Below are 27664 nucleotides of genomic sequence, written 5' to 3' on the forward strand. Positions count from 1 at the left end.
ACCCCAGGGACCCCTCCAGAACTGAAGGGGCCACAACAAACCGAAGGAAATAGAGAAAAGAGCACCCTACCCCAGAGGAAGATGGCTCAGGTGGAGCATGAGCAGGCTGTAGGTGAACAATGCCTGAGACAACCCGTGAACGGTGCAGGAGGAACAACAAAACCGGAGCAATCCAAAGCGGCTCCACTAGTGCCGCACGAGACTGGGCGACGGTATGTGGCCAGAAGACGGCCCTGAACCACCACGAGAGAAGGACAAGACCACGACAACAAAGAGCACAGTACACCTACGAAAAGACAAAAAGAAAAAGAAGGACCGCCGGAAAACCCCATACCGCCACCGAGACGAAGCATGCAGGTGGGACACATTCAAGAAACCACCTGAACACCAAATAGATGGTGAGAGATCCGAGTCAAAAGTACCAGACGAGAAGACTCGAGGAGTAGACCGAACCAGCCCTACCACGGATCGGACCGACCACGTAAAAGAGGCGGAGCCTTGGGAAAAACCCCTGGATGTGGTCACCGAGGAAGCCACTCCGGAACCATGGCTGACAAAGAACCAAAAGGAACGTCCAATAGGGAACAAGAACCCAAACCCGGCGAAAGAACCAACCCAGCCAAGCAGACACGTCCCGTCCGGGAAGAAACAACCCCCCCCCCCCCATCCAGACCTGTGAAGGAACAATAGGCCTGATAGCTGGCAATAAGCTGCTGCTTGCAGAAACTGCTAACTGCAAACTTTGCAAACAGCAAGGGCAAAAAGGGCAGCAGAAACCTAAGAGCCAAGACCCAGTCAGAGACCAACGAGGAGCCGAGCAAGGGGGGAACCGAATGAACCACAGCAGGGGAAGAACAAGGGGGCGCGGACGGAACCGAAGCTGAAGCGACCAACACCCCCAAGTCCAGGTTCCTATAAACAAAACAGGGCAGCCTCGGGGCATCCAGGGAAGCAACCAAATGAGCGCGCTGCAACACCCTAAACCTGTCTTGCAACACGCGAGCCGCCTGCACCCGAATATCATCAACAAATTGGGTGAAATGAGCCATAAACAAGCAACAAAGCTCGCAGGACTCCGGGTCGAATGTGTCACCGACCCAACAGGCAGCATGATGGAGGCAAAACAATGAGCGTCACTCTGAGACAAGGGGACAGAGCAACCCTCAAGCTCTCAAAAAGCAAGAGGAGACACAAGGGTCACATCCATTGGACCCGAGTGCCCCGTGGGGATTCCCAGGGCCCCTAGACTGGGTCTGCTAAGGGTTTACCCAAGCAGGGTACTGCTAACCGGCACCCAAGCTACCAACCAACACTAATAATGCTGAACCCCCAGGAAGTGTCCACTCACGAGAGCGAAGCAGGGGGTACCACCAAACACAAACAATCCTAGTAGTGGGGGAAGGGGGAGGAACACCAAGGCAGACCCCCACCAGGCAAAAATAAAAATGAAAAAAACCTTGCAAGAGGACAGCGTACCCCAGAGGGAACAGAGTCGGCCACTGTTATAGGTGAAAACTAGTTACGCAGTACCCCCCACCCCTACCCATACAATAACCATCACTTACCCCAAGGCAAACCAGGGAGGAAACCTCTAAAACACTCGGGGCGGTCAGTTGGCAAATAGCAAAAGACCAACAGAGGTACACCCAAGTTACTTGTGGAAGAGAACCCCAAGCCCCAAGGGCGGTACTTACAGGGCACTTAGGGATGTTTGCCCTAAGCACATGCAGCCTGAATACCTGTGAATATTACTCCCAGCTCTCACACCACCTAAGAGAAGTACTAAACCCAGGCTCAGCCCAAATAAGAATTTGGAGCTGGAGCCACAACGACTAAGCCTAATCCCGTCAGCCAAGGAACTGAAGGTGTGGATCACTGGCACGAGGGGTCTGGGGCTCCCCCTACCCCCTCGGGAGCTGCGCAGACATGTGGCATGGCTCGTGTGACATCATGCTTGTTTGCTAGTTTTTCCTTGGGGAAGTTCTGTCCATTTGTTTAATTATTTTCATTGGTTTTACCAGAATAGGGGTTTGTTTTGAGGCGCTTACCTTTCTGGGTGCCTGTCCCGGTTGATGGCAGATATAGAATTCTCCAAAATCACATGTGCATTTCTATAGGCCATTGCTCCTCGTGCCTCTCTGAGGGGACAGGTTCTGGCCGTGATCCCCGGTAGGCCTAGAACCCCACCCACATCGGCTGATGCCAAAAGTTAGGACTATCCCTATGAGCCTGGATAGCTCAGTAGACCCGCTGGAACTCACCCAGAAAATGGCGTTTCATTACATTCAACGCTGGGTTTTTTATCGTATATGATGCATTTTTGTGTCCTTTACAATATGTATACAGTAGAACGTTCATAATGTTCCATGGAACTGTGATACATGTATCAGTAATGTGTGTCCACAATAAATGTTTATTGTCGCAATATTACTTGTTCAAAATTCACTAAAATTACAATATGTACAGTTTCACTCACTATTCACACAGTAACACATTGTATTACACAATACTTCAGAAGTGAGTGATAATCAATGAAGCAGTCCATGGTACACAGCGCGACTTCGCTCTTGATGCACCAGGTACAAACAGATTTTCGCTTCCTGTTACTTCGTTCTGTGTGTTTGCAAATAATGCAATCACATACACCCTTGGCTTTAGTACTTGTAGGTGGTATGTAGCCAAGCTTGTGAAGTGTAAGGTAGTCTTGAAAAGATCGCTTTGTAAGGTATTCTTGAAGAGATTCAACTATTCTGGAAGAGATTCAGCTATTCTTGAAAAGATGTATGGAAAACACTACCATGGAAGCCACTAACACTGCTCATCTATGCTATTTGTATCAGGTGCATCATAAGAACATAGAGCATAAGAACAAATGTAACTGCAGAAGGCCTATTGGCCCATACGAGGCAGCTCATATCTTTAACTACCCAATCCCACTCATATACATGTCCAACCCGCGCTTGAAACAATCGAGGGACACCACCTCCACTACGTTACGCGGTAATTGGTTCCACAAATCAACAACCCTGTTACCGAACCCGTATTTACCCAAGTCTTTCCTAAATCTAAACTTAACCAGTTTATACCCATTGTTTCATGTTCTGTCTTGTGTTGATACCTTTAATGCCCTATTAATTTAATACCCTTTGTTATGTCCATTCATCCACTTGTAAACCTCTATCATGTCACCCCTAACTCTTCGCCTTTCCAGTGAATGCAGTTTAAGCTTTGTTAATCTTTCTTCATAGGAGAGATTTCTGATTTGTGGAATTAACTTTGTCATCCTACGCTGGACACGTTCAAGTGAATTTATATCCATTCTAAAGTACAGCGACCAAAACTGAAATGCATAATCTAAATGGGGCCTAACCAAAGCAACGCCAGGTGTCTTGTTACTAACACTTTGCTTAATAAATCCCAGTGTCCTATTTGCCTTATTATGAACATTCATGCATTGATCCTTTGGTTTTAAATTCTTAAAAATCATAACTCCCAGATCCCTTTTGCAATCCGACTTCGCAATCTCAACACCATCTAGTTCGTATCTTGTATCTCTATCATCATTACCTAGCCTCAGAACTTTACATTTATCAGCATTAAACTGCATCTGCCAATCTTTTGACCATTTCAAAACCCTATTTAGATCAACTTGAAGTGATAGTGAGTCTTCTTCCGTGTTAGTTTCCCTACCGATTTTTGTATCATCGGCAAATTTGCAAATGTTGCTACTCAAACCTGAATCTAAATCATTTATATATATTATAAACAACAGAGGTCCCAATACAGAGCCTTGAGGCACTCCACTTACAATATTTTCCCACTCTGACTTAACCCCATTTATACTAACTCCTTTCCTTTGGTATAGCTATGCTCTAATCCATCTTAATATAACACTCGCAATACCATGAGCCTTTATCTTTTTAATCAGTATTTCATGTGCCACGGTATCATCACTGAACCCAGAAAACAATTCATCTATGTATCATCTATAAAAATTGGAGATAACACAGGTGAGCATGGATAGCACTCAGCTAATACTGGATACGCTCGCTCCCTGTATCATCCTCATTTGTGCTGTACCACTTAGGGAGGCCTACGAGGCAAGAACAGAGGACATTTGGACAGGCAGATTTGTAAACCTCATCTTGGAGACATTCATGTATCAACACGTCAAGCAGGCCACAAAAATGAGGGAAGGGGATGTTCTGTCGGTACTGGATCTAATATTCACCAGGAAAGAGGAAGAGGTATTTGACATCCAGTACCTTCCTCCCTTGGGGAAAGAGTGATCACGTCCTCTTGGACATTAAATACGCTATGCGACATAATCTAGTAGAGAATGGGGACAGGGAAACGGTTGTTAAACTTGATTTCAAGAGAGGACGCTATGGAGAACTTAGACATTCTTTTCATGGGTATAATTGGACAGACTTGTTGCTAAGCAAGGATGTAAATGAGATGTATGCCAAATTTTGCAAAATATACGATGAAGGCACACAAACATTCATTCCAAAACAGAGATGCAGACATAGGAAACAGGGTTGGTTCAACAGAAATTGCGAGAGGGCCAAAGATAAAAAAACACAAGCATGGAATCATTATAGAAAGAGGCCAAACCCCCAAACATACCAGCGATACAAAGATGCAAGAAACAACTACATGTCAGTAAGGAGAGAGGCAGAGAGGAACTTTGAGAACAGTATAGCAGACAAATGTAAATCAGATCCAGGCCGTTTCTATAAATTCATTAAAAGCAAGGTGCAGGTAAAGGATAATATTCAGAGATTGAAAATGGGGGACAGATTCACAGAAAATGAAAAGGAAATGTGTGAAACATTAAACGAAAAGTTCCAAAGTGTGTTTGTACAAAATGAGATCTTCAGAGAACCAGACATAATAAGAATTCCAGAGAACAGCATAGAGCACATCGAGGTGTCTAGAGACGAAGTGAAACAAATGCTCCTGGACGTGGTGTCCCTGTCTTCCCAGCACTATGTCATATAACGCTTTGAAACTACTGACAGTCTTGGCCTTCACCACCTCACCTAACTTGTTCCAACCGTCTACCACTCTGTTCGCGAAAGTGAATTTTTTTTATATTTCTTCGGCATCTGTGTTTAGCTAGGTTAAATCTATGACCTCTTGTTCTTGAAGTTCCAGGTCTCGGGAAATCTTCCCTATCAATTTCATCAATTCCTGTTACTATTTTGTACGTAGTGATCATATCACCTCTTTTTCTTCTGTCTTCTAGTTTTGGCATATTTAATGCCTCTAACCTCTTCTCATGGCTCTTGCCCTTCAGTTCTGGGAGCCACTTAGTAGCATGTCTTTGCACCTTTTCCAGTTTGTTGATGTACTTCTTAAGATATGGGCACCACACAACCGCTGCATATTCTAGCTTTGGCCTAACAAAAGTCGTGAACAATTTCCCTTAATATTTCGAAATCCATGTATTTAAAAGCAATTCTGAAGTTAGAAAGCGTGGCATAGGCTCCTCGCACAATGTTCTATATATGGTCCTCAGGCGATAGTTTTCTATCGAGAACCACCCCTAGATCTCTTTCTTTATCAGAATTCTTTAAAGATTTCTCACATAATTTATAGGTTGTAGGGGTCTATGTTCTCCTATTCCACATTCCATAACATGGCATTTATTATCATTAAATTCCATTTGCCAAATGGTGCTCCATATACTTATTTTGTCCAGGTCTTCTTGAAGGGTATGACAATCATGAAAGTTTCTTATCCTTACTATTATCTTAGCATCATCAGCAAACATGTTCATATAAATCTGTATACCAACTGGTAGATCATTTATGTCGACAATAAACATCACTGGTGCAAGAACTGAACCCTGTGGTACTCCACTTGTGACATTTCTCCAGTCCGATACATGGCCTCTGATTACTGCCCTCATTTTTCTCAGAAAATTTTTCATCCATGTTAGAAGCTTACCTGTCACTCCTCCAATATTTTCCAGTTTCCAGAACAACCTCTTATGTGGAGCTTTCTCAAAATACTTTTTTTGGTCCAGATAGATGCAATCAACCCAACCATCTCTTTCCTGTAAAATCTCTGTGGCTCGATCATAGAAACTGAGTAAATTCGATACATAGGATCTTCCAGATCGAAAACCATACTGTCTGTCTGATATTATATCATTTCTCTCCAGGTGTTCTACCCATTTTGTTGTTATTATTTTTTCCAATATTTTCACTATTACACTTGTCAATGATAAAGGTCTATAATTGAGGGGGGTCTTCCCTGCTGCCACTTTTGTAGATTGGAACTATGTTAGCCTTTTTCCACACGTCTGCTACACCTCCTGTAAACAGGAGTACACTATACAGTCCCAGAGTACACTGTACACTCTGGGACTGGAGCTGGAGGAGGCAGAAGTCACACTGCAGCAACCTCCTGGAAATATTGAATTACCTAAGTATTGGGAACAGGTTGAGGGCTACAGTGGTGTCCCAGGTTACATAAAGGTTCAGGGAAGTGTAAAAGCAAATAAAATACAATAAACAAGTAAAAGTGAGTGAAAATACCTGAGTGGAAAAGTTTGTTTTGGTTCTAGAACAAAATCAAAGATGGCCGCCGCCGCCACCACCACTGGGAATGTAGACACACCAACAGATGATGGTTTCAAAGGATTCTCACCACAAGATATAAGGAAAGGAGGTGTTCTTGGCAGGTTAGAGATAATTGAGGATATGCAAAAGAAGTATGAAGAAAAAGTGCTTAAATTGGAAGAGGACAATGGAGCTCTTTGGAGTGAGCTTTGCACTCTAAAAGGGAGTATGCTTCAACAAGGTAAGATTATTACTGCATTAACAGACAAGGTAACAAATCAGGAGGAGCAAATCAAGGAACTAGTGAAAGAAAATGAGGCGTGGAAAGTGAAGTGTGGTGACTTTGAAGAAATAAACAAGAAGATAGACTCATATGGTGAACAACTCCAAGCAAGCCTAAGGGCTAACATAGAGTTAGGTAAGGATCTCCAACTGGAAACTTCACTGACAACTCACATAGAGGAGGTGAATAAAGAACTAGAAAAGTATAAAGAAGAAATAAAAGCGACATATGCTGAAGTTGTAAAAGAGAAAGAGACTATCAAAGAAGTGTGTTCGGAAGTCAAAACCAGAAATGACCAACAAGAAGCAGAAATTAGGCAAGCAATTAGGAAAGAACTGTTTACCAACAGTAAACTGGTACAAAACACTGCAGATAGAACTAAGTCCATAATAATTTTTGGATGTTTAGAGAAGGAAATTTCATCTAGGGTGGACCGAGCGGCAGAAGAGATGAAAATCATAGAGAAAATAGTAGGTTTAGGAGAACACTCAAAGGAAAATGTCAGTGATTTTAGAAGAATAGGAAAATATGAGAAAGAAAAGAACCGCCCCATAAGGGTGACGTTTAATGGAGTGAAAAACATGATGGAAGTGCTTAGAAATGCCAGGAAACTGCAGAGTGATGAGGTTGGCAAACTTTGGTCAATAAGACAAGACCTCTCCAAGGAAGACAGAGAAAAGCTGAAAATGAACCTAATTCAGGCAAAACGTCTAAATGGGGATGGAAATGAAGAAGACAAATTCTTTTTTCTATAAAGTGGCAGGAACAGGAAAGCTTGTGAAATGGTACATAAAAACAAAGCAACAAGATCAGTAGTGGAAGGGGGAGTAAAGAGCAAAGGAAAAGGGAACATGTTCCTGAAAATTGTATATACCAACATAGATGGAGTGAGGTCAAAAACTTTGGAGTTGCAAGATATAATCCAGCTTAGGGTCCCAGATATTGTCGCATTATCAGAGACGAAACTTGAAGGAAATAAAATAAATGAAGTCATATTCCCAAGAGGCTATTCAGTTTAGAGACGTGACAGGAAAACTAGGAAGGGAGGAGTGGCTGTACTGGTGAAAAATACCTGAAAGTAAGAAAGTTAATATTTGAAAACCCTCGAGATATTGACATAATGGCATTGCAGATCTGGAATCAGGATGATAAGCTGATAATATTAAATGCCTACAGCCCACCAGCAAGCAACACATGGACAAAGGAAGAACTGGATGACAGACGAGAGGGCCTCATAATGGTCATGAGAGATATTATTGTACAAGCAGATAAAGATAAATCACGACTGTTGATACTGGGGGACTTCAACTTTAAAGCAATAGACTGGGAGGCCTATGAAGCAAGAACGGAGGACTTTTGGACATGCAGATTTGTGAACCTCATTCTGGAGACATTCTTGTATCGACACATAAAGCAGGCCACAAGAATGAGGGAAGGAGATGTAACGTCATTGCTGGATCTAATATTCACCAGGAAAGAAGAAGAGATATTTGACATCCAGTACCTTCCTCCCTTGGGAAAGAGTGATCTCGTCTTGTTAGACATTGAATATGCTATAAGATATCATCTAGAAGAAAATGGGGACATTGAAACCGTTGATAAACTCAATTTAAGGAGAGGTCACTATGGGGAACTTCAAAATTTTTTTAATGAGTGTAATTGGACAGACTTGTTGCTAGGCAATCTTGAGGTTATCTTGAGATGATTTCGGGCTTTATAGTGTCCCCGCGGCCCGGTCCTTGACCAGGCCTCCACCCCCAGGAAGCAGCCCGTGACAGCTGACTAACACCCAGGTACCTATTTTACTGCTAGGTAACAGGGGCATAGGGTGAAAGAAACTCTGCCCATTGTTTCTCGCCGGCGCCTGGGATCGAACCCAGGACCACAGGATCACAAGTCCCGCGTGCTGTCCGCTCGGCCGACCGGCTCCCTGCTCGGCCGACCGGCAAGGAAGTAAATAAAATGTATGCCAAATTTTGCAAAATATACGAGGAAGGCACACAAACATTCATACCAAAACAGAGATGCAGGGCCAGAAAACAGGATTGGTTAAACAGAAATTGTGAGAGGGCCAGACACCAAAAGACACAAATGGAATCAGTATAGGAAGAGGCCAAACCCACAAACATACCAGCGATACAAAGATGCGAGAAACAACTATACAGCAGTAAGGAGAGAGGCAGAAAGAAATTTTGAAAATGGGATAGCAGATAAATGTAAAACAGAACCGGACTTATTCTACAAATTCATAAACAACAAATTGCAGGTAAAGGATAATATCCAGAGGTTGAAAATGGGAAACAGATTCACGGAAAATGTAAAGGAAGTGTGTGAAACATTAAATGAAAAGTTCCAAAGTGTGTTTGTACAAAATGAAATCTTCAGAGAACCAGACACAATATGAATTCCAGAGAACAACATAGAGCACATAGAGGTGTCTAGAGATGAAGTGGAAAATATGCTAAAGGAGCTCAGTAAGAACAAAGCAGCTGGCCCAGATGGAGTTTCACCATGGGTTCTGAGAGAATGTGCATCTGAGCTCAGCATTTCACTTCATCTGATCTTTCAGGCATCCTTGTGTACAGGAATCGTAGCAGACGTGTGGAAACAGGCTAACATAGTTCCAATCTACAAAAGTGGCAGCAGGGATGACCCCCTCAATTATAGACCTGTATCATTGACAAGTGTAATAGTGAAAGTATTGGAAAAACTAATCAAAACTAAATGGGTAGAACACCTGGAGAGAAATTATATAATATCAGACAGATAGTATGGTTTTCGATCTGTAAGATCCTGTGTATCGAATTTACTTATTTTCTATGATCGAGCCACAGAGATATTACAGGAAAGAGATGGTTGGGTTGACTGCATCTATCTGGACCTAAAAAAGGCTTTCGACAGAGTTCCACATAAGAGGTTGTTCTGGAAACTGGAAAATATTGGAGGGGTGACACGTAAGCTTCTAACATGGATGAAAAATTTTCTGACTGATAAAAAAATGAGGGCAGTAATCAGAGGCAATGTATCGGACTGGAGAAATGTCACAAGTGGAGTACCACAGGGTTCAGTTCTTGCACCAGTGATGTTCATTGTCTACATAAATGATCTACCAGTTGGTATACAGAATTATATGAACATGTTTGCTGATGATGCTAAGATAATAGGAAGGATAACAAATTTAAATGATTGTCATGCCCTTCAAGAAGACCTGGACAAAATAAGTATATGGAGCACCACTTGGCAAATGGAATTTAATGTTAATAAATGCCATGTTATGGAATGTGGAATAGGAGAACATAGACCCCACACAACCTATATATTATGTGAGAAATCTTTAAAGAATTCTGATAAAGAAAGAGATCTAGGGGTGGTTCTAGATAGAAAACTATCACCTGAGGACCACATAAAGAATATTGTGCGAGGAGCCTATGCCACGCTTTCTAACTTCAGAATTGCTTTTAAATACATGGATTTCGAAATATTAAAAAAATTGTTCACGACTTTTGTTAGGCCAAAGCTAGAATATGCAGCGGTTGTGTGGTGCCCATATCTTAAGAAGCACATCAACAAACTGGAAAAGGTGCAAAGACATGCTACGAAGTGGCTCCCAGAACTGAAGGGCAAGAGCTACGAGGAGAGGTTAGAGGCATTAAATATGCCAAAACTAGAAGACAGAAGAAAAAGAGGTGATATGATCACTACATACAAAATAGTAACAGGAATTGATGAAATCGATAGGGAAGATTTCCTGAGGCCTGGAACTTTAAGAACAAGAGGTCATAGATTTAAACTAGCTAAACACAGATGCCAAAGAAATATAAGAAAATTCACTTTCACAAACAGAGTGGTAGATGGTTGGAACAAGTTAGGTGAGGTGGTGGTGGAGGCCAAGACCGTCAGTAGTATCAAAGCGTTATATGACAAAGAGTGCTGGAAAGACGGGACACCACGAGCGTAGCTCTCATCCTGTAACTACACTTAGGTAATTACAGGGATGCCTGAAAGATCAGATAAAGTGGAATGCTGAGCTCAGATGCACATTCTCTCAGAACCCATGGTGAAACTCCATCTGGGCCAGCTGCTTTGTTCTTACTGAGCTCCTTTAGGATATTTTCCACTTCATCTCTAGCCACCTCTATGTGCTCTATGTTGTTCTCAGGAATTCTTATTGTGTCTGGTTCTCTGAAGATTTCATTTTGTACAAACACACTTTGGAACTTTTCGTTTAAAGTTTCACAGATTTCCTTTTCATTTTCCATGAATCTGTTTCCCATTTTCAACCTCTGGATATTATCCTTTACCTGCAATTTGTTTATTATGAAATTGTAGAATAGGCCCGGTTCTGTTCTACATTTATCCGCTATCCCTTTTTCAAAATTTCTTTCTGCCCCTCTCCTTACTGCCGTATAGTTGTTTCTCGCATCTTTGTATCGCTGGTATGTTTGTGGGTTTGGCCTCTTCCTATATTGATTCCATTTTTGTGTCTTTTGATCACTGGCCCTCTCACAATATCTGTTGAACCAATCCTGTTTTCTGGCCCTGCATCTCTGTTTTGGTACGAATGTTTGTGTGCCTTCATCGTATATTTTGCAAAATTTGGCATACATTTCATTTACTTCCCTGCCTAGCAACAAGTCTGTCCAATTACACTCATTTAAAAAAAATTCAAAGTTCCCCATAGTGACCTCTCCTTAAATCGAGTTTATCAACTGTTTCAATGTCCCCATTTTCTTCTAGATGATATCGTAAAGCATATTTAATGTCTAACAGGAAGTGATCACTTTCCCAAGGGAGGAAGGTACTGGATGTCAAATATCTCTTCTTCTTTCCTGGTGAATACTAGATCCAGTAGTGACGGTACATCTCCTTGGCTCATTCTTGTGGCCTGCTTTATGTGTTGATACAAGAATGTCTCCAGAATGAGGTTCACAAATCTGCATGTCCAAAAGTCCTCCGTACTTGCTTCATAGGCCTCCCAGTCTATTGCTTTAAAGTTGAAGTCCCCCAGTATCAACAGTCATGATTTATCTTTATCTGCTTGTACAATAATATCTCTCATGACCATTATGAGGCCCTCTCGTCTGTCATCCAGTTCTTCCTTTGTCCATGTGTTGCTTGCTGGTGGGCTGTAGGCATTTACAATTATCAGCTTATCATCCTGATTCCAGACCTGCAATGCCATCATGTCAATATCTCGAGGGTTTTCAAATATTAACTCTCTTACTTTCAGGTGTTCTTTCACCAGCACAGCCACTCATCCTCCTGTCTTAGTTTTCCTGTCACGTCTCCAAACTGAATAGCCCCTTGGGAATACGACTTCATTTAATATATTTCCTTCAAGTTTCGTCTCTGATAATGGGACAATATCTGGGACCCTAAGCTGAATTATATCTTGCAACTCCAAAGTTTTTGAACTCACTCCATCTATGTTAGTATATGCAATTTTCAGGAACATGTTCCCTTTCCCTTTGTTTTTTACACCCCCTTCCACTAATGATTTTGTTGCCTTGTTTTTATGTACCATTTCACAAGCTTTCCAGTCCCTGACACTTTGTAGAAAAAAAGAATTTCTGTCTTGAAATTTCTGTTTCTAGGGACAGTGTTCTGTCAGACAGAACACTGGACGCATAATCCTGTGGTCCCGGGTTCGATCCCGGGCGCCGGCGAGAAACAATGGGCAGAGTTTCTTTCACCCTGATGCTCCTGTTACCTAGCAGTAAATAGGTACCTAGGAGTTAGTCAGCTGTCACGGGCTGCTTCCTGGGGGTGGAGGCCTGGTCGAGGACCGGGCCGCGGGAACACTAAAGCCCCGAAATCATCTCTCAACATCTTCATTTCTATCTCCATTTAGACGTTTTGCCTCAATTAGGTTCATTTTCAGCTTTTCTCTGTCTTCCTTGGAGAGGTCTTAGTCTTATTGACCAAAGTTTGCCAACCTCATCACTCTGCAGTTTCCTGGCATTTCTAAGCACTTCCATCATGTTTTTCACTCCATTAAACGTCACCCTTAAGGGGCGGTTCTTTTCTTTCTCATATTTTCCTATTCTTCTAAAATCACTGACATTTTCCTTTGAGCCTTCTCCTAAACCTACTATTTTCTCTATGATTTTCATCTCTTCTGCTGCTCTGTCCACCCTAGATGAAATTTCCTTCTCTAACCATCCAAAAATTATTATGGACTTAGTTCTATCTGCAGTGTTTTGTACCAGTTTACTGTTGGTAAACAGTTCTTTCCTAATTGCTTGCCTAATTTCTGCTTCTTGTTGGTCATTTCTGGTTTTGACTTCCGAACACACTTCTTTGATAGTCTCTTTCTCTTTTACAACTTCAGCATATGTCGCTTTTATTTCTTCTTTATACTTTTCTAGTTCTTTATTCACCTCCTCTAACAGTACACAGTAGAGGTAATCTGCTGTCATTGTTCTTTATTAGTTAATTTATGATAATTTTACATGTAACTTTTGCATAATTTATTTTATATCCCCATTATTTTGCATTTTTTGCAGAATTGTGGAAAAGATTTTGAAGATTTTGAGAAGAACAAGAAGTTTGACTTTGATGATAAAGAGTGACTCATCCACACACGTGTACAAAGACTCGCTAATTTGTAAATAATGTATAGAAAATAAGTATTTTTTTTTAGCAAGTTAAGACTAAAATATTGAAGGAACTCTATGAAGAGGATAATTATTTATGTGGCTCACGTGCAGTAGTGTGGCTCACATGCAGCACAGTAGTGTGTGGCTCACGTGCAACACAGTAGTGTGGCTCACGTGCAACACAGTAGTGTGTGGCTCACATGCAACACAGTAGTGTGTGGCTCACATGCAACACAGTAGTGTGTGGCTCACATGCAACACAGTAGTGTGTGGCTCACATGCAACACAGTAGTGTGTGGCTCACATGCAACACAGTAGTGTGTGGCTCATGTGCAACACAGTAGTGTGTGGCTCACATGCAACACAGTAGTGTGTGGCTCACATGCAACACAGTAGTGTGTGGCTCACATGCAACACAGTAGTGTGGCTCACGTGCATCACAGTAGTGTGGCTCACGTGCATCACAGTAGTGTGGCTCACATGCAACACAGTAGTGTGGCTCACGTGCAACACAGTAGTGTGGCTCACATGCAACACAGTAGTGTGGCTCACGTGCAACACAGTAGTGTGGCTCACATGCAACACAGTAGTGTGTGGCTCACGTGCAACACAGTAGTGTGGCTCACATGCAACACAGTAGTGTGTGGCTCACGTGCAACACAGTAGTGTGTGGCTCCTGTGCAACACAGTAGTGTGGCTCACGTGCATCACAGTAGTGTGGCTCACATGCAACACAGTAGTGTGTGGCTCACGTGCAACACAGTAGTGTGGCTCACGTGCAACACAGTAGTGTGGCTCACATGCAACACAGTAGTGTGTGGCTCACGTGCAACACAGTAGTGTGTGGCTCACGTGCAACACAGTAGTGTGGCTCACGTGCAACACAGTAGTGTGTGGCTCACGTGCAACACAGTAGTGTGTGGCTCATGTGCAACACAGTAGTGTGGCTCACATGCAACACAGTAGTGTGGCTCATGTGCAACACAGTAGTGTGGCTCACTTGCAACACAGTAGTGTGTGGATCATGTACAACACAGTAGTGTGTGGCTCATGTGCAACACAGTAGTGTGTGGCTCACGTGCAACACAGTAGTGTGGCTCACATGCAACACAGTAGTGTGTGGATCATGTGCAACACAGTAGTGTGTGGCTCATGTGCAACACAGTAGTGTGTGGATCACGTGCAACACAGTAGTGTGTGGCTCATGTGCAACACAGTAGTGTGTGGCTCATGTGCAACACAGTAGTGTGTGGATCACGTGCAACACAGTAGTGTGTGGCTCATGTGCAACACAGTAGTGTGTGGCTCATGTGCAACACAGTAGTGTGTGGCTCACTTGCAACACAGTAGTGTGTGGCTCACTTGCAACACAGTAGTGTGTGGATCATGTGCAACACAGTAGTGTGTGGCTCATGTGCAACACAGTAGTGTGGCTCACTTGCAACACAGTAGTGTGTGGCTCACGTGCAACACAGTAGTGTGTGGCTCACGTGCAACACAGTAGTGTGTGGCTCATGTGCAACACAGTAGTGTGTGGCTCATGTGCAACACAGTAGTGTGGCTCATGTGCAACACAGTAGTGTGGCTCACGTGCAACACAGTAGTGTGTGGCTCATGTGCAACACAGTAGTGTGGCTCATGTGCAACACAGTAGTGTGGCTCACTTGCAACACAGTAGTGTGGCTCACGTGCAACACAGTAGTGTGTGGCTCACGTGCAACACAGTAGTGTGTGGCTCACGTGCAACACAGTAGTGTGTGGCTCACGTGCAACACAGTAGTGTGTGGCTCACGTGCAACACAGTAGTGTGTGGCTCACGTGCAACACAGTAGTGTGTGGCTCACGTGCAACACAGTAGTGTGTGGCTCACGTGCAACACAGTAGTGTGGCTCACGTGCAACACAGTAGTGTGTGGCTCACGTTCAACACAGTAGTGTGTGGCTCATGTGCAACACAGTAGTGTGTGGCTCACGTGCAACACAGTAGTGTGTGGATCACGTGCAACACAGTAGTGTGTGGCTCATGTGCAACACAGTAGTGTGTGGCTCACTTGCAACACAGTAGTGTGTGGATCATGTGCAACACAGTAGTGTGTGGCTCATGTGCAACACAGTAGTGTGGCTCACTTGCAACACAGTAGTGTGTGGCTCACATGCAACACAGTAGTGTGTGGCTCACGTGCAACACAGTAGTGTGTGGCTCATGTGCAACACAGTAGTGTGTGGCTCATGTGCAACACAGTAGTGTGGCTCATGTGCAACACAGTAGTGTGGCTCACGTGCAACACAGTAGTGTGTGGCTCATGTGCAACACAGTAGTGTGGCTCATGTGCAACACAGTAGTGTGGCTCACTTGCAACACAGTAGTGTGGCTCACGTGCAACACAGTAGTGTGTGGCTCACGTGCAACACAGTAGTGTGTGGCTCACGTGCAACACAGTAGTGTGTGGCTCATGTGCAACACAGTAGTGTGTGGCTCATGTGCAACACAGTAGTGTGTGGCTCACATGCAACACAGTAGTGTGGCTTACGTGCAACACAGTAGTGTGACTCACGTGCAACACAGTAGTGTGGCTCACGTGTAACACAGTAATGTGGCTCTCAGCAACACAGTAGTGTGGCTCACATGCAACACAGTAGTGTGGCTCACATGCAACACAGTAGTGTGTGGCCCTCAGCAACACAGTAGTGTGGCTCACGTGCAACACATTAGTGTGTGGCTCACATGCATCACAGTAGTGTGGCTCACATGTAACACAGTAATGTGGCTCTCAGCAACACAGTAGTGTGACTCACGTGCAACACAGTAATATGCATACCTTGGTGAGACACTATAGAATTATGTGATAGTTATTTGTTACATATTTTAAATGAAGAACAAGTGAAATTGAGAAGCGTTTTAACACAGTGTTGTGGGCAGTTAGTGCCCAGTGTTTGTTTACTGCGTCGCAGATGTTGTTGATCTGCCATCTCTTTATTGCTAATTTTCATACAGTGTTTCTTCAAAATTATCAGTAATATTCAGTTACCTTCGCTGCACTGGATAAATAAGTCACTGTATATGCTAATAATAATTTGTTTGATATATTTTCAAAATGATTTATTTATTGTTTGCACACTGGTGGCTTGATTTATTGGCTTATGGCCTGTAATGGGAGAGAAGCCATGCCTTGTGAGAAGCAAATTGAACTTATAATGTAATATTTCTTTGTACAAACATTTGGTCAGGTTGTTATGGACAGGTGAGAATGTTTGCTGCAGTCCATATCAAAATATTTTCCTGCAAACAAATCTTAAGTACAGTACTTTAATTCCAGTTACGGATTAAGATTGGTTTTGGCATACGAGCCTAATGTCTTCCGCTCTGGGACATACCTGCTACACATTGATAATATTTGGTGGACATGTAGACTCAACAATTATGCATTTGCTGAAGTGAATTATAAATCAGTAGTTATAAAAAGGTATATGTCCCACATATAGTAATTTCTTATCAAGAAATCTCACGGTAGTTTAAGTTGGCTTCAAGAATCCTAGTTTCTTGACATGGTCGTGTGCAATTTGGAGAGTGAGAATAACTATGATATTTAATTTGGGTGAAAGACTGTGAGAGATGGGCACATTAATTGCAAGATGTTCATGTTAGTGAGGGTGTGGCAGGATGCACGAGGCGACAACTTTAATGCCAGATGCAGTTGCCAAAACTTGTTAAAAAAGATGAGAGGCGACACCTGATGTGGAGGATACAAGTGATGGCGCTGTTACGTAGAATGTAGTTGCCGACATTTGTTAAACAAGATGTGAGGCGACACCTGATGTGGAGGCTGAAAGTGATGGCGCCCATTACGCACGATGCAGTTGCCGACACTTGTTAAACAAGGTGAGAGGCGACACCTGATGTGGAGGCTGAAAGTGATGGCGCCCATTACGCACGATGCAGTTGCCGACACTTGTTAAACAAGGTGAGAGGCGACACCTGATGTGGAGGCTGCAAGCGATGGCGCTCATTACGTAAAATAATGCCAACAGCTATTATGTGCACCTCTCTCCTCTTTTCTCTGAACTTTCCTTTCTAAGCACTTATATATTTATCTTTATTACATATTTATTAATACTCCATGGAGTTCTTTGATTTTAAAGAAAAACTAAAATTATAATAGATTAACTCTAGTATGTATTTCTCTGTTTTATCAACTGGACTTGAAATTCTCTCTCATACTGCAAAACCTTTTATGGAAATACTCAACATTATTCTTTTCCAGTCACTTGTTTGCTCTGTACATGTGAAGATCAACAGCAAGCAATATTAAAGCATGCATATATATATATATATATATATATATATATATATATATATATATATATATATATATATATATATATATATATATATATATATATATATATATATATATATATACATATACATATATACATATATACATATACATATATACATACATACATACATACATACATACATACATACATACATACATACATACATACATATACATATACATATACATATACACATATACATATATACATATACATATATACATATACATATATATGCGTGCGCACACACACTGCATACGAATATACATACACATATGTGAACACATGTATATATTCATATATTTGTGTATGTATGTATGTATGTACATGAACTCTTACATACACATGTGTGTGTGTGAGAGAGAGAGAGCGAGAGAAATGAGAGGAGAGATTGGATTTAATTAGATACTAACATTTTCTCTGGTGAAAGTCTGTGAGTGCACAAGCAAAATGCATCTCATAAGTATTTAGCCATCTTTATATATTGAATATAAAGCTACACATTCACTTTAATTGAGTTTCTGCTAATTATTCACCAAGATGGTTACTTAGTATTAGTAAGCTCATCAGCCGTTGGTAAGTTTTAAACATCTATTAGAGGTGTTCTTACACTAACTTAGCTAGATATAAACATTCACAGTATTCTAATGCTAAGTTAGCTAGCTTTAAACCATCTACAGATGTATTCTAGTGCTAAGTTAACTTTAAACCATCTACAGATGTATTCTGGCGCTAAGTTAACTTACATCTACAGACGTATTCTGGCACTAAGTTAACTTTAAACCATCTACAGATGTATTCTGGCACTAAGTTAACTTTAAACCATCTACAGACATATTCCGGCGCTAAGTTAACTTTAAACCATCTACAGACATATTCCAGCACTAAGTTAACTTACATCTACAGACATATTCCGGCACTAAGTTAACTTACATCTACAGACATATTCCGGCACTAAGTTAACTATGAACATCCACAGGAGCGTTCTTTTGCTAAGGTACCATATTTTTTTCCATGCCATCTTCATCCCTAAACATTCCACATACTTCACTTTGTATAGCAAATTTGTGCTATTGATTGTGTTAGTAAGAACTCGTGGTATACACTTCTGTCTTGGTCTGTGTACATATATTTCTGGAAAATGTTTTAAGTCAGATTTTACCTGTTATATTAAATTCTTTTCTGACTTTGACTTGGTTGATTATGCTGGATTATTCGTACTGTACATAGAATACCAAACTCTTCGATTTAATCTAAAAATATAGTAGTGGTATACAACATGTTAGAATATTTGAGTTAATAACGGTATATTTTTTTTCATTTATATACAACACATTATTTGTTAAGACTTATAGTGTAATGAAGATATTATGTTCCTTTTTTTTCACTTGATCATTTAAAATATTAGCAATTTAAGATCAGTATTAAACTGACAAGCTTATCCCCAGAAATTGAATACAAAAAAATCCCAAAAGTTTGCATTGTTGCAAAGTACATCGAAGTCAAATTTGTTGGGAATTGTGGGAGTTTTTGTTCTCGCAGGGAAATGGGAGATGTTTTGTATAGTATATAGTTGGAGGCTGGTGCAGTGTCTTGTAAACGTGTGAGATGTTTGCAACAATTGTCAGTCTTATATTTTTGAGAGAATCTGTGGCCAGGTAAGCATGTTATCACAGATGTAGCATAACAAATCCTGCACACTAAATGTTCTGGGGGAAGCGCCTTAAATTGAACTCTACATAGAGCACCTAAGTTGGAGCTTAGTGTAATACTGTCACATTTACTTCAAACGTGTTTGTATACTGTGTATAAAACTACATACATAAATGAATACATACCTTCAGATATACACTCATCGACATTTATACTTAATGAAATTAACAGTTTCCGGTATTGTTAATGTTTGGTAATAATTCATACTATGCATGAAGACGGAGAGAAATTGGTAATACTATAAATGATGTAATAATTCTCATCATAATATACACAAATCAAAGAAAATTTGTATGTATCTTGTAGATATACTGTAACGACGGAATCATTTTTGGGTGTTACCTTATTTTTGAAGGTGAACATGACATGCCAATTTGAATTATAGTACTTTTTTTAATATATACTATTCTATTTGTAATTTAAATCTCAATCTAGCACTCTGAGAATATTCGTGATCAAAGCATTATCTCTCTGCTAGTTACATGATGGCTTTGAAGTATCAAAATTGCAATGCAATGAAGATCTTTGCAGAAAGATAATGCCATGTTTGTCCTGAAAATTAATAATGTATTTTAGATGTAGCTGGTCTATTTATCAGTTGATGGTGATGTGACCAGCAGGCTACTTACCCTCAGCTCTTGTTCAAGCCCAAGCTTCTAGACGAAGAAGGATATATTTGTAATATAAATTACCATTCATGACCATTGTCTTGATGATGAGGAATGTGTGGGCATGGGAGTGCCACACGAGCGTTGAACAAGACTTGACAGTGTAAGTTGTCTTCAAGATGCCCGTATTGTACAGCTTTGTGAAATTTTTATATTTTTGTATTTATGTCTTTCCTGCTGCTAGTGTGGTTATAGGGAGAGATTTTCTTCAATAAATCACCTGTTACTGAATGTAATTTCTCTGTATACAATGTAGCTTATGTCACTCTAATTTTGGTTGAAGAGAGCACAAAATGTGGACAATGTAGAGAGATGCCAGTAGACTGTAGACCTCATCGAAGACCACGTTCCACCTTCCGTCTTCAATAATCTCGAGACACGAGCTGGTCTACAAGTTGTATCACAATTGTCATGTGTAAAACCCTTGTTATTGCAAGCAGTGTGGAATATACATGTGTTATATGTTATGAACAAACAAATATCATTGATTTATTCTACAAATAGAGAACACACACATGTAAGGTTTGTGAATGCACTCAGTGTAGAACAAATGTATTGATCACTACTGAGGTCTTTGTTGTTTTGTCAAGCTTATACAATGCCTAAAGTTAATGAGAGAGTTTTGCATCCAGTAGCAGAAGATTTAAGATGTCTGTTGGGATAACATTCCCAAACTATTGCAGAATTAAAAGTATATTATTGTGTACAGTATGCATAGTGGAGTGGGACAATAGACGGCAGTATGAAGTGTATTCATCCACTCTCTCCGAGTAGCTTCTTAATTGAACACTTGTATTTAACAGGTTATGTGTCTTCAAAATCTTTGCTTCGACTGTTGTCAGAAACGTTTACTTTAACTAAACAAGTTATTCTACGAGAGAGAGATGTGATGGTAGTAATCGCGGCTACTGTCTTCCGTAGTCTCACCGATCAACTCGGTTAATCATCACCATGCTGTCGAGGAGATACTTTTAAAAAATCACTGCCCATTTAAATCCATTGTGCATCATATATTAATGTTTGCCATGATGAATACCCTGTGTGTGTTTCATATTGGAATAGTTTGTATAATATTGTACAGTTGAGAGAATTTTATTATGTGACTCCAGTGCTGCTCTACATAAATGCTAAATAGCCCATTGGTGTTCGCACTGGATGTTTATGGAGCAACCGTTATATGTGTCGAGTTGCTTCTCCTGCTTGAATGCACCCTACAACAAGTTGTGTAATATATGCAAGTGACTGAAGATGATGATGCTGTTGCTACTGGTGAACGGTAAGCATCAGAACTGTCCAAAGTTGTTCATATATTGTGAAGACAGTAGAACATTTCAACAAATTACTATAGTTTTAGCTGACTTCAAAACATTTTCACTCTTTTTATAAGTCAAAATTACATTAATACATTTTATAATTATGTAGTCTATATATACAGTATTTTAACACTTTTGCTGGCCCGGCGGGCAATCCACCACGCACCTCAAGGTAGGTTGAGCGGTGAGCATGAACTCATCACCACCCACAATTATTTGTAGTCTTTTTAGCTTTCTGACCTCAATTTTTGTGCTATGTCGTTCAATTTGGTATCAAATTGTTCGCAATAGAATGCTGTAAAGGGATACTCAATTTCCATGTTATGTCATTCAATTTGGTATCAAATTATTTGCAATAAAATGCAATGAAGGGATATTTGCACATAAGAACATATAAGTCTCACTTTTCTATACTTTCACGAAACTCAATAACTTTTCCCCTCGAACATGTTTTTTTCAATGCTTTCGTCATGAATTGGCTCTGTTCTTGATCAGTATTCATCTGAAAGTCAATTTGCAGTGATTATAAAGCCGGTAACAACAAATACCTCAGATAAAATAACCAGAATGGGGAAAGTTTTCGACTGGAGTGAAGGCCGAGGCTATCACAAGCGAGGTCACGAGAATAGTGAGCCTCCAGCGTGGGTGGGCGCCCACACGACGGGGTCAGGATGCCACGTAGGGTATACAGAGAATGGTCAGAAACTGGTGCACATTTTAAAACAAGTCCCATAGTATTCAGACAATAAATGGAATTTCTACAATTTTTTTTAATTATTTACACCTATTTGTGTCATCGGGCATACTCCGTATTTTGATTTTATGCAATATGGGGCATCGGGCAGTGAAAGTGTTAAAAAGTAGTATTATAAAAGAGTTGAAGAGTGGAATAGTTTTGAGTGTTAGAAGCCCATAGTCTCTTAAAGTCAAGAATGCCACGAACACACAAGACCATACCAAGCAAAATGGATTATTATTGATAATCGGCATCTTAATTTATTTTGTCAATTAATAATATAAAAGTTTAGTTGGTGTGTTAAGCCTCGAGTACGTCAAGATATTCTTATTATTAAGATATTAAGATCTATAATTAAACATGATTGTGTTTTTTTTTAGATGATTTTATTGACAACACACTGTTACACAATTTTAATATCATATTTGATAAGTGTAAAACAGTTGCTGTTTGGATGCTTTGCATTATGCATTTCTGTGATCGTGGCGTGTTTCAGTTATATGAGACTGTTTGGCTCATAGGTTCGTGTTATTACACATGGTAAACCTCCCTCCCCTCATTCACGTCATTTGCGCTGAAGCATACATTAGGAAGCACTTCAAGTGGAGAAGCAGAGCATGCTTCAACGAGGACATTGACTGCCAGGCAACTACGTTACCTGGCAGTGCCTGTCCACCTTACATGAACTCTGCTCATGATGTGTTCGTCATGTAATATTTGGATTAATCTAAAGTTTACAAAATTTCAGTACAGTAACTTAGTTGACATAGATTTGGCCATCTTTTTGTTAATGTAAATGTTGTTAGCCCTGTTGACTTAACAATGAGTGGCCAGTTAATTTTCAGTTAAGAATGTCAATACTGTACCAAACCAGCTTGGGTATGTTTGAAACTACTTTGTTGAGTTTGGACCCATACATTTACTGGGAAGAATTATGTTGATATTTCAGTGACTAGAACACATAATTTACAGTGTTCATGATACTAAGCCTATATTAGGACCTACCAAATTGATATAAAGTTTATAGCTTTTATCGAATATTAGAATCATTAATTTACTGTGGTTAGATTATTGATAAATGTATCAATTATCTACTTCCCATGGGAAGCTCATTGTTTTTTCTGCAAAATGCAAATTCTATTATAAAATCCTTTCTATGGGTTGGTATAGACTTTGATATTGTTTTTCTAACTGTAGCGTGAGATTATGGTATATGTGTGTTGTGTTAGTACATAAGCAGAACTCAAGTAGTGGAACTTTGCTGTGCTGTCTCTCTTACCATCTCTTACAGCAACGTGTGTGTCTTATCAACACTTGGTTAAGATGCTGTGCTGTGTCTCTTACCATCTCTTACAGCAACATGTGTGTCTTATCAACACTTGGTTAAGATGCTGTGCTGTGTCTCTTACCATCTCTTACAGCAACATGTGTGTCTTATCAACACTTGGTTAAGATGCTGTGCTGTGTCTCTTACCATCTCTTACAGCAACATGTGTGTCTTATCAACACTTGGTTAAGATGCTGTGCTGTGTCTCTTACCATCTCTTACAGCAACATGTGTGTCTTATCAACACTTGGTTAAGATGCGTTCATTTTTGGGTTTCCTCGTCACTTCTATAGATTAGTAATGCAGTATTTGATGTTTGATAGCAGGTAATGCATTGATTGATTCCTCTAATTTTGTAATTGTAATGATTGTGATGGAGCCACATACTTTGGTTTTACCAATGTACTGTAAAACTTGTGCTACAGGTAACATAGAGGAGTAATACTTTGCATTTTGAGTGCAAGAAGTACAAGCTTATTACAGCAATGGCTTGTTGGTTAAATATTGCAGTTAACGACACCAGTAGTTTCCATAATATGCTTGAGTTTACATTTACTAGTATTGCCAACATACACAAAAACTTGCCACGTATCAATAGATTAGTCATTTCTTGATGTATTTTCCTTTTACAGTGGCTTTAGAAAGTCATTGATATGTTAACATCTTTGTGATGTTCTTCTGTTAGGCTTTGAGAGTATCTTCTCAAGGGCATCCATCACTTACAAGGTAACTAAGTTGTTTGTTCTGATTGGAACATGTAGGCAGGCCCATGTGATGCTGTTGTCCCAGTGTTGGAACACATAGACAGGCCCATGTGATGCTGTTGTCCCAGTGTTGGAACACATAGACAGGCCCATGTGATGCTGTTGTCCCAGTGTTGGAACACATAGACAGGCCCATGTGATGCGGTTGTCCTAGTGTTGGAACATGTAGGCAGGCCCATGTGATGCTGTTGTCCCAGTGTTGGAACACATACAGGCCCATGTGATGCTGTTGTCCCAGTGTTGGAACACATAGACAGGCCCATGTGATGCTGTCGTCTTACTTTTCTCAGCAGATACCACAAGAATAAGTTAGTATTGTTGTAATATTGAGGTATATGAACTTGAACTTAGGAGTTCCCCAAAGTGAGGGTGCAGAGATGTCACTATGCTATTTAGGTTTAAGTTAACAATGATGACAAAATGAACCATTATGAGCTCCATTTATTCTTATCAGCATCATATGAACATTTTATGTGAAGACCATTCCACCAGACACCATAATGATCAGAGGTAAGAGTCTACAAGTGCTATTATACTGTGTGTGTGTTATTTTTATATATATATATATATATATATATATATATATATATATATATATATATATATATATATATATATATATATATATATATATATATATATATCGTACTTAGTATACAAAGGCCAATTTGCCTAATAGGCAGAGTGATTTTCTTTATTTTGAAAAAATTAAATTCAGTTGATTTACTTGAAACATTATTATTATATTATATTAAGAACATAAATTATTGATTTAATTATGTTAGTTTAGATTAAGATAGGTTAGATTAGGTGTGGTAGGGTAGGTTAGGTTCGCTCATATATCTACGTTAGTTTTAACTTAAATTTTTTAAAAATTAACTCATACGTTATGAAATGGATAGCTTTATCATTTCATAAAAATAAAATATTGAAAAATATATAAATTCAGGAAAACTTAGCTTATTAGGCAAATTGGGCCTTGCATAGTAGGCCGAGTACAACGTTCTAGCTACTAGGTACAACATATATATACTGTGTATATGTGTGTATATATATATATATATATATATATATATATATATATATATATATATATATATATATATATATATATATATATATATATATATATATATATATATATATATATATATATATATATATATATATATATATATACACACACACACACACACACACACACACACACACACACACACACACACACAGGTGTAAACTTAGTACCCAGATGAGCCACAGAGACATTAGAAAGAATTTTTTCAGTGTCAGGGTGGTTAACAAATGGAATGCATTAAGTAGTGTTGTGGTGGAGGCTGACTCCATACACATTTTCAAATGTAGATATGATAGAGCCCAATAGGCTCAGGAATCTGTACACCAGTTCATTGACAGTTGAGAGGCGGGACCAAAGAGCCAGAGCTCAACCCCCGCAAACACAACTAGGTGAGTACACACACACACACACACACACACACACACACACACACACACACACACACACACATCTGGACCTAAAAAAGGCTTTCGACAGAGTTCCACATAAGAGGTTGTTCTGGAAACTGGAAAATATTGGAGGGGTGACAGGTAAGCTTCTATCATGGATGAAAAATTTTCTGACTGATAGAAAAATGAGGGCAGTAATCAGAGGCAATGTATCGGAATGGAGAAATGTCACAAGTGGAGTACCACAGGGTTCAGTTCTTGCACCAGTGATGTTTATTGTGTACATAAATGATCTACCAGTTGGTATACAGAATTATATGAACATGTTTGCTGATGATGCTAAGATAATAGGAAGGATAAGGAATTTAGATGACTGTCATGCCCTTCAAGAAGACCTGGACAAAATAAGTATATGGAGCACCACTTGGCAAATGGAATTTAATGTTAATAAATGTCATGTTATGGAATGTGGAATAGGAGAACATAGACCCCACACAACCTATATATTATGTGAGAAATCTTTAAAGAATTCTGATAAAGAAAGAGATCTAGGAGTGGTTCTAGATAGAAAACTATCACCTGAGGACCACATAAAGAATATTGTGCAAGGAGCCTATGCTATGCTTTCTAACTTCAGAATTGCATTTAAATACATGGATGGCGATATACTAAAGAAATTGTTCATGACTTTTGTTAGGCCAAAGCTAGAATATGCAGCTGTTGTGTGGTGCCCATATCTTAAGAAGCACATCAACAAACTGGAAAAGGTGCAAAGACATGCTACTAAGTGGCTCCCAGAACTGAAGGGCAAGAGCTACGAGGAGAGGTTAGAAGCATTAAATATGCCAAAACTAGAAGACAGAAGAAAAAGAGGTGATATGATCACTACATACAAAATAGTAACAGGAATTGATAAAATCGACAGGGAAGACTTCCTGAGACCTGGAATTTCAAGAACAAGAGGTCATAGATTTAAACTAGCTAAACACAGATGCCGAAGAAATATAAGAAAATTCACCTTCGCAAATAGAGTGGTAGACGGTTGGAACAAGTTAAGTGAGAAGGTGGTGGAGGCCAAGACCGTCAGTAGTTTCAAAGCGTTATATGACAAAGAGTGCTGGGAAGACGGGACACCACGAGCGTAGCTCTCATCCTGTAACTACACTTAGGTAATTACTTAGGTAATTACACACAGACAGTGGAACCTCGAGTGACGAGCGGTTCCATCTACGAGCATTTCGAGTAACGAGCAAGCCACTCTCCAAAAATTTGTCTCAATTGACGAGCTTTTGCTCGAATAACGAGCAAACCAGGTGGTGCTTCCTAGTTCTCGCAAAATCTTGACGCCTCCGACAACAGTGATGATGTTTTATCGTGCAGGATAAGCATCCCTCTGCATTTATTTGTGCTTTTCTATGGGTATGTTGTGGTTTTGTGACTACAATTTATAACCCACGATGTTCCATAGAAGCTGCTGGCTTCTATGGTAGATTCTCCTACCACACCATAACCCCTCCTCTCCCAACCTCTCCTCCTCCCCACCTTCCCATCTTCTCCCTCAAGCCAGCAACGACTCTTCATAAGGAAAAGTATATGTACAATTGAAAACATTAAAACAAAACACTTATAATAATTACATGTACAGTATTTAATTTACATTATAAAATGTCATGTTGATGTTTTGGCGGTGGAACGGATTAATTTTATTAACATTATTTTAAATGGGGAAATTTGTTTCGAAAGACGAGCGTTTCACATGACGAGCTCCGTGCCGGAACAGATTAAATTCGTTAATCGAACCACTGTATGTGTGTATGTGTGTGTATATATATATACAGGTATATATATATATATATATATATATATATATATATATATGTCGTAC

At 40.0% G+C, this 27664-nt stretch overlaps 1 protein-coding gene and 1 long non-coding RNA gene across 2 annotated transcripts in view; both read left to right on the forward strand.

The window, feature by feature from the left end:
- LOC123770912 (roquin-1) overlaps positions 1-13559 on the forward strand; it is a 121875-nt gene extending 108316 nt beyond the window's left edge. Inside the window, exon 10 of the mRNA XM_045763092.2 lies at positions 13362-13559. Coding sequence (XP_045619048.1) covers positions 13362-13427 — 66 coding nt within the window. The 3' untranslated portion in view covers positions 13428-13559. The remainder of the gene's footprint in view (positions 1-13361) is intronic.
- Positions 13560-17931: 4372 nt separating this feature from the next.
- Positions 17932-27664, forward strand: part of LOC138364612 (uncharacterized) — a 17869-nt gene continuing 8136 nt past the window's right edge. The window contains exon 1 of the long non-coding RNA XR_011228480.1: positions 17932-21451. This is a non-coding gene — a long non-coding RNA (uncharacterized lncRNA). The remainder of the gene's footprint in view (positions 21452-27664) is intronic.

Source organism: Procambarus clarkii, chromosome 14 (assembly GCF_040958095.1).
Source record: "Procambarus clarkii isolate CNS0578487 chromosome 14, FALCON_Pclarkii_2.0, whole genome shotgun sequence".
NCBI classification, from domain to species: Eukaryota; Metazoa; Arthropoda; class Malacostraca; order Decapoda; family Cambaridae; genus Procambarus; species Procambarus clarkii.